The sequence below is a fragment of the Ixodes scapularis genome, unplaced genomic scaffold, assembly GCF_016920785.2.
Source record: "Ixodes scapularis isolate PalLabHiFi unplaced genomic scaffold, ASM1692078v2 PGA_scaffold12__126_contigs__length_90152505, whole genome shotgun sequence".
Taxonomy (NCBI): domain Eukaryota; kingdom Metazoa; phylum Arthropoda; class Arachnida; order Ixodida; family Ixodidae; genus Ixodes; species Ixodes scapularis.
This window is the reverse complement of record NW_024609838.1, coordinates 2,945,739-2,954,583: the sequence shown is the minus strand read 5'-3', so window position 1 is coordinate 2,954,583 and position 8,845 is coordinate 2,945,739. Positions and strand designations below refer to the sequence as shown.

The following is an 8,845-nucleotide window of genomic DNA, read 5'->3' as shown; positions in this document are numbered from 1 at the left end:
CAATTCGGCCCTGAATAGAGAAATAAATGGTGAGGTCACAACCCGGCTAAACATAAATAATAAAGTGATCTGAAAGAACAGCACTGACTTTTTCATCGCACTATTCATGATCCACTTTTAGTGAATGGCAATTTACGATATATATGACCTGCACGGTTTTACACCATGACGAAGTCGAGAAAGCAATCCTTGGCACCGTGAAGCGATTTTAGGTACGTTGGAATATGTTTAGTACAATACTTAAACGGATACGGTGCCCGAGTTAGGACAACTTATCGTCCACGTTTGGGTGCGCGTTTTACATGAATAGTTTTTTTTTCCCCGAAATTAAAGTTAGTGGTGAAAGTGGTGTAAAAACACGCGATGAATTTCGACAATAGGGTTTTTCGTAGATCGTGCACTACGGATAGCGGGCACGTGCACGTGCACAAAGCCAATATAATGAGTCACGACCGCACCTTGGGGGTTGGGGGAAAGGGGGTAGAGAGAGGCTTGAACTTAGGATTCCCGGGCTTTGCTGCGCGAGTTATCGCTCCACATGCTCCGAGCTGCGGTGCGCTGACACACAGCGGCTCGTAATGCGTTAGTGTCGGATAAATGGGCTAAATCTGTACCTCGCTACGTGTGTATTCCACTAGAATACCGATGACGGATTGCGCTCTTTGAAAGGCATGTGCTGATATCACTTCTTGCCACTTGGTTACTTCGTTTAAAACACCCCTAAGATTCGGCTTTTTTCCACTTGATTGGAATGCAGCTATAATGCGGTCCCTGTTCATAATTCGGGCCAGAAAATGCTGGTTAAGAGCTACGTGAATTAGGGTGGTGATGTGTACAGCCCTCTACATTGTCTTCGTTTCTTGTGCGCTGTGCCGAATCCACTAAGCATGAAAGCTACATGCTCACATCTGTAAGCAGAGAGTGCTGTAAATGATAGAGCATATAATATACACTATTATTATGGATCACCTCAACTAGATTAGCTTACTCGCCTCCAACCTGGTTTTCGCTCTGGCTTATAAGATGTATACAGCACTCAATTATTGTAATTTTAATATACCATTGCACAATCTTACGACAATAGTGAACTGGTTGATATCATTTTTTTTTGTACAATGAAACGCGTTCGACGTGGTTTTGCATGCCCTGCTCATCCATCTACAAACTCGAGAAACTTCATATTGACGCGGATATTTATCATTTAAGTGTCGATTACTCGAGTTTGAGAAAGCAGTCAAAAAGACGTATTTGACGTTCGTCTTTACACAGCGTAAGGTCGTCTTGCCTCCAAGGTGAGGCGCCACTCATTAACGCTGTGGATGGGAAATTTAACCAGTGTATAGTACAACTGCTAACCCGGTGTCTACAACGTGCGTCACGCAGTAGTAGTGATACACGACCGCATGCCGGTGCGATGCTCGTCCAGATCGAAATTGAGAGGGGTGACTTGACTGAGCCAAGAATCCCTGCAAGTTCTGCAGCGCGAGCTTTCACTACACGCGCTCCGAGCTGGGGTGCGCTAACTCAATCGGTAGCAACCACACGTGGTTATCGGAGACTTTTATCAAACCGTTACCGTTTTCCGCGTACCGTACTATCGGAACCTTTGAATCATGCTTTCAAGCTTGCGCCCGCGGGTGATTTACCGTGACTGCGAGGCGCGCGCTTAAAATCACGCCTCAAAGGCTTCGGTCGGAACACGGTCCGGTTTGGACGGCACACAAAGAGGTATTTTTTGTTCCTCGCGGCCTCGGATTTTCAATATGTTGAGAGTTCGCCTGCTCGCCCGCATGTTCGTCTCTGTATTTTTTTGTGTCAGACACTTCTCTTTGTTCACTCTCATGGCGAATTCCACCGGTCGTTTTGGATGACTAGCCTAAATCCGCTGCGGAGCAGCTTACGATCCGTCCGGAGCCACAACGCCTCCGACTCTACCAGCGGAAAACGACAGCTGATAAAACCCGTTTTCTCTACTGACGTCGAACCCCTGGTTAGCTCAGTTGGTAGAGCGCTCCACTTGTAATGGAGAGGTCCCGGGTTCGATACCCGGACCAAACGGATTTTTTCGGTCGCTCACCAGTCACCTAGCTGTGTTTGGAGATTTGTGTTTGTCCTTTGTCCCTTTGTTCCCCTTCTCCAGGGATTATCTTCGTCAGCCTCCTGGAGTGGCCAACTTTCTTCCCGGCATTCCGCATCGCGCGCTGAGCTCTCGTCGTTTTCGGAAAGCGCCTGCGTTCCCGTCATGCTCAGCGAGGCAGGAGGTCACGTGCCCCCAGAGATTGGCTTCCGCTCCGCTCCGGCAAAATCGGCAGATCGTGGGCGCTCCAAACCGAGATCCGGAGTCGGCGTTGCTCCAGAACGACGAGCGAAAGACATCCGGGTCGATCCAACAAGTACCAGGGGAGGACGCGCGCTCCGAAAAAGTTGATCTCGGAGTGAGCCAAAACCAGCGAGTGGAATTCGCCGTCAATTACTTTGCTGAACCACAATTTCCGAACTTTGGTGTTAGTTTATTTGTTTTTTCACCGAACTTGTGTGACGGCGGCATGATGAATATACAGCCGGGCAGTGGATGTGTTCACATGGAAGCGATTGTAACGCATCAAATCAAGATTTGACAACTCTGACTGGGTAGAAGATGATTGGGCATTTTGTGTACGCGTCCTTTCTCGATTTGATGCGCTTCGGTGACATCCATGCGAACGAAGCCCACTGCGCATTCCCGAGTCCGACACAATGAGCGTACTATGTGTGCCTGATGCGACCACGCAGGCTCCACTTGAAGCACCTGCCGCTGAGGAAGCGGATCTCGCTGGCCTACGCACAGTGCCTCAAGCACGACACTCAGGGGCCGTCGGCAGATCCCGCCAACACGCGGTCGGCCGCGCTGCCCACCGCCTGCGTCAACCACGCCGATCACGGAAGGACCAAACGTTCGTATACGAGTTGCCTCCTCGATTTGCATCGTTCGTCCACGTAAATCATCCGCCCGGCTAAATCAAACGTCAGCGTTCGATTTACCTGCTATGTTTTCTGCCCCTAGCTACACCTGGTGCACACCGCCGTATTCGGTATACGAGTGCAGCACATCTAAAAAAACGACAAGAAGTATACATTGCCCTGCACTTTTCTGCGCCGGTGCCGACTGGTGCAGGAAATAGAATGAGCGCAGTGGACTCACTATATAGTCACCGGCTATAGATCACATCAGCTGTGGAACTTCCGCGCAAAAGGATCCCCCCCCCCCCCCCCCCCCCCCCCTTTTCAATCCCTTCAGTCCGCCTCCCGTCGTTTGATGCGCCATCTAGAGTTTCGTTTCAAAACTGTGTGTTCCATAGATTACTGATTAACGCCATCTAGATGTTGTGCTTCGAAACATACGCATGCCATAGAATACGCTACATTTACAATAACTGCCGGCCCCCCAGAATGATGGCGCGTCGAAAGATAGGAGGTAAACCTCGGGAAAGGAAGGGGGGTTACTACCTGTGTAGCGTAAGCAGCATCTATGGGCAATTTCGTAACTGATGTAGTCCAGTAATGTTGGTTCCCTGAGAAGCTATAGTCAGCACGACGAGGTGTTTGTATTCTCCATATATGGAACGAAGTGTGCCCATGAAATAGAAAAGCTCAGTCAATGGGTGCCACCATGCAAATATGGAGCAAACAACTGGACTGCCACGTCATTGCGCGGCAATGCGGTTGTTTGCCCTGTATATCAATGGCGGCGTCCAGAGCAAGGCCAGTGCAAGCCACGTACTGATTGCGGCAATAACAGCGGTGGAGAAAGAGGATGAAAGAGCATACGTGGCTGCGGGTAGCACACCTAAGAATGCCATCCTTTCATCCGCAGCTGTCATAAAGCCCGGGGCGCCGACACTCAGCGACCGAGGGCAGGGGAGGCTACGCTGCCCGCTGTGTAGCAAGCGCTTCTCCCAGCACAAAACGCACAAGGCCCACGTGCAGCGTCATCGACAGAAGGACTCGGGCCTCTTCAAGTGTCCCAGGTGCGACAAGCGACTGGTGCAGAGGTCCTCGCTGATCACGCACTTGCGCATCCACACCGGCGAGCGCCCGTTTCCGTGCGAGGACTGCCCGGCCCTGTTCAGCGACAGGTCCTCGTACAAGAAGCACCGGCGAACTCACAGCGGCGAGAAACCTTACCAGTGCGCAGTCTGTCGCAGGTCCTTCTCGCAGTCGGGGAACCTGAAGCGACACACCCGCAAGCTCCACGCGAGCTCTCCTCTTTAGCCTCGCCCGTGGCGTCCGGCATACGGGAGGCCATGCCCTTCGAGCAAACACCCAATGTCTTTCGACAAAGATGCAATAAAATCACCTATAGGCTTGTATGTAGTCACAGTCGCGCTAGTGACAGTGTCAAACTAGTCGCAGTGTGAGTCACAGTCACACTGTGACACAGTGTGACACACACTCATACACAGTGTGAGTCACCACCGTGTCACACTAGACACAGTCACAAAGTAACATAAGGCTTGCACATAGCCCTTTTTATACTTACCGGTTTCCAAGCCCGACAATCTTGTTCTTGGTGGTGTGGAATACACGTCGCAAAATCACTGCGGAAGCTTACCGTCAGCAACCATTGAGGAGATACGGCAGGTATAGACGCTTTACACATGCGCCAAATTACAGCCGCCATTGCTGACCTTCTTTTGTCTTACCGAGATGCCGAGCAACTGAAACGGTAGTTGACGATTCTCTACAAAGGCCGATGCTTTAGAAAAGGACACAGTGGAATCTAATATGGCAATAACCTGGCCTGCTATGGTAATGATGAAGTGAAATAAACGAAATAAGAGGAAACAAAAACTGAAGGTCAGTTATGGCGGCGTCCATGCACAGCTGCTGCAAAGCATCTATACGCACTGAGCTATGGCTGCCAGTGAGTCACCCCTATCGTTACGGTGGCTAAAAGTTACCGTTGCTGTTTGTTTTTATATATCTTTCAGATGCTGACAGATGCTCGTAAATAAAGTAGCATGCATAGGCTCTGCTTGCAGAGCCAAAGTATCGCATCCCTTTTCCTTTCGCCGCCAACTCCGTATTGGCGTATCCGAAGTTCGTGCGGGAAAGCGACCTTGCAGGCGCTGAGTTTCTGGCAAATTATGTTTCTCGCTTTGTGTTTGTGAAATATACATCATCTTACACTAAACTAGAACGAACTGGAAGGTTCCTTGGCCATTCAACATTATGTGTAGCCGCTGGATACAGTACAATCGCTTTGTTTTATAACGCGAGCGATGTTTTAAGACATCGCTCGCGTGATGTTTTCGAAGTCTGGGAAGAAGACGACGCCGAGGACGATCGCGTAGCTCGCGCATCCGGGGCTCTTGCAGAAGCGACGGTCGCTTCCCGCAGTGCAGCCTTGGATCTAACATGGCCGCCCTGGAAGCACCATTGCGGCACTCTGCTCCGTAAGGCGGAGCATACACTCTGCTTGTAAACGACCGTGTGCGCCTCCTTGCTGAGAAAAACATGCCAAGGCTCTGAATCAATGTAGTGATGCAGGCGAGTTGGTTCATGATAACAAACTTGTAGCAGCGCGCAAAAAAAGAAAAAAAAAAAAAACACAGACTAAGGGAGGAATGGTTATGACGAACGCCTAGGGGCGCTCGTCCTGTCCATCCCTCACTCTGTGTATGTTTTGCGCGCTGCTACCCGTTTGCAATGCTCTGATGCTGTGCTTTGGTGAACGCGCAACAGAGCCGCTCTCTTCGTCGATTCCAAACCGGGAGGAAGTGCGGAAGCGAAGTGGCAGTCAATACATAGACGATCCTAGTGCCACAAAAGCTATGCTTCCGAGTAAAGGCCAAAATCATGGTTGCCAGTTATCTAAAGCTTTATCTGAAATCACAAGGAACGCTTTTCCGTCCTCTACAAATGTTCAAACTGGTCGCGACGGAGCAAAGCAATATTTCTTGAGCTTCCTAACATAAAATCTAATTCTGAGGAAGCCGCACATTTGAATTATCATAATAGAAAAACCCAGGGACAAGGAGCTAAAAAGGACGAGAACAAAAACAAGTAGCTCGCCTGCGTCTTTACTCTAATTTCTGTTTTTGAATCATGACGACCGGCAGTTGCGTCTGTTTTGCACAAGCACCAAGATGGCGGCGCCCACCACAATATTGGGGGACAGAGTGCCGATACTCTAAGCTAGAGCCACTAAATAAGCGTAGTTTATTTATACTCTGTTTCACCTTATGTTGTACCGCAGGAAAGGCTACATGCGCGAGCTCCTTGCTCTAGGGCACATCTCGGCGGCACAAGCTCCCGTGCACAAAGGGCAGCTGGCAACGCTATGAGCTCGCGCTTCTAGCCTTCACTGCGGTGCAACATAAGGTGAAACGGAGTCTAGTGGCATTATTCTAAGCGTAGCTCATTTAGTGGCTCTAGAAGGTGCCACGATGGCACGCGTGTCGGCTGCTTTGGTCACGTGCTCTGGTCACGCGACGGGAGCTAACGTTGGTGGCAGCAGCCCGATGCAGCGTCAGCCCGCCTTCCCGGCCTTCTATTATGTGGCCGGCTTCTCGTCGCTCGCCTCGATGACCATGGGCACCATCCTGGGCTACTCGGGCCCGGCGCTGGCTAGCTTGGCCGCCGACTCCAGTCCTATTCGCATGACTCCTTCCCAAGAGACCTGGTTCGGCTCAATCCTAGCTGCCGGGGCCCTGGTGGGTAGTCTGGCCACCGGTTACCTGATCGAGCGCTTCGGCCGCGTCCGAACCATTCAGTACTCGTCAGTGGGCTTCGTCGCAGGCAGCCTCTGCATCGCCCGCTGCGACGCCAGTCTGCCCTGGCTCTTCCTGGGCCGCGTTCTGACGGGCTTTTGCTGCGGTCTGGTGTCCCTCTCCGTTCCCGTGTTCGTGTCGGAGATCAGTCCACCCCAGGTGCGGGGCCTGCTCGGATCCTGCGTCCAGTTAGCCATCACGTTGGGCATCCTGCTCGTCTTCGTGTGCGGAAAGTGGCTGGACTGGCTCTCGCTGGCGCTCGTGTGCACAGTCTGCCCAGTGTTCATGGCCATCTCCATGTGCTTCGTGGTCGAATCTCCCCGGTGGTTGGTGGCCGTCGGCGAGCGCGACCGTGCACTGCAAGCGTTGCGCTTCCTGTACGGTCCCAAGTTCAGCGCCGAGACCGAATGCCTGGCCATCGAAGCCAACCTGGGCAGGCAGTCGTCTGCCACCCTACGCGACCTGGTACGCCGCAGCTTCTCTCTGCCACTCGTGTATACGCTACTGCTCATGTTCTTTCAGCAGTTCTGCGGCATCAACGTGGTCACCTTCTACTCGGTGGCTATCTTCGAAGCGGCCGGTTCCGACATCCCGGCAGCCGACTGCATAATTCTGCTCGGAGTGGTTCAGGTGGTCGCCACGCTGGTCGCCACACTGCTCATGGACAGAGCTGGTCGCCGCTTGCTCATGTTCATCTCCTCGTCCGCTGTTGCTTTCAGCCTCGTCGTGCTTGGAATCTTCTACTACGTCAAAGACCTGGACAACGGTACATTCAGTCACCGCTACCGCTACGTACCTCTCGCGTCCCTTACCACCTACATCGCCGCCTTCTGCTTGGGCGTTGGACCCGTACCCTGGGTCGTCATGGGAGAGATACTTTCGCCAAGGGCTCGGGGACTGTCCACGGGCGTCAGCACAGCCTTCTGCTTTCTCTGCGAGTTCATTATCACCAAAGAGTTTCAGGATCTCGTGTCCCTTTTTCATTTTTCGGGACTCTTCTGGATCTTCGCAATCATCACGCTTGTGCAAATAGTCTTTGTGTACGTCTGCATTCCAGAGACGAAGGGCAAGTCACTCGAGGACATCAGCCAGCTATTCCAAAGAACTCCTGAACTGAGTTCTAGCGTAACGACACTCGACACCGTGCCCCTGCACGGGAGCAGACTGACCCTTCAAGTCGCATCACGCCCCTTCTCTGGAAAACATGGCGGCGATGTCAACAGCGATAGAGGCGACGTCCACACTGCTACTGATCAGCTCGGGGACCGAGGGCACTGCAGACTGTTTCACGCCGTTGTCAACGACGAGTGACTCAACAAGTTAGCTCGTGTTGCTACACTGAGATGATAGAACAATTGTGTTTACAATCTTTACAAGCATTTGTGTGCTGCAACATTGCCAACATCATATTCTTGTACAGTGAATGGCAACCAAGAACAGCAAAACGAATGTCACCCCACAGCAGGTCACCTTATTACCTAATTTACCTAATATAACACTATAGTCAGAAAATACCTATTTCCGGATTACTTCTGCTAAATCATTACGTAAAAAAAAATATTATTTAACATGTGTTCAGAAAGATAAGCGAGTTTCGGCTCCAGAAGTATATAAAAGACTATTGAAACTTGTGAGAATACATATATCAATGAATAATATTAAAATATTAATTGGGTAAAACTAATGCGCCATCCGGACTTTGACGCACTGTTGTGTCCGAGAGATTTTAGCACTTACCCGCTTCGTAGTTTTCCCACTTACTTCACCCGTTTAGAAATACTCACGTTCATCGAAGCCCAAGGTGGGAAGGTGATCGGTTGTAGTTTGGCTTGTTGACCGGCCTGGCGCCTTCGACAGAGATGTTTGTCGGATTTAGGCATTTTTCGACGAGTCTCGTCTTTTTACGCACTTGAACGGCGCTGGACGATGAATCCTACTTATGCGCCTACGACGGCGATCACTACGGGATGGACATAACCAATATTGAGTTCGAATTTACTACCTATCTTTAAGTAAAGCACACGCACACACAAAAAATACAGATGAGGATGGAGGGCTGACCACTATTTGCGTCGTAGAACTTTAAAAAGCGA

General features: G+C 51.0%; 1 protein-coding gene across 1 annotated transcript; it reads left to right on the top strand.

The window, feature by feature from the left end:
* Window positions 1-6,428: 6,428 nt before the first annotated feature.
* On the top strand, window positions 6,429-8,063 carry LOC8028933 (facilitated trehalose transporter Tret1-2 homolog). Its single transcript, XM_002402335.3, has one exon. It carries the CDS (start codon window positions 6,429-6,431, stop codon window positions 8,061-8,063), a length of 1,635 nt encoding a protein of 544 aa, XP_002402379.3.
* The last annotated feature ends 782 nt before the right edge of the window (window positions 8,064-8,845 follow it).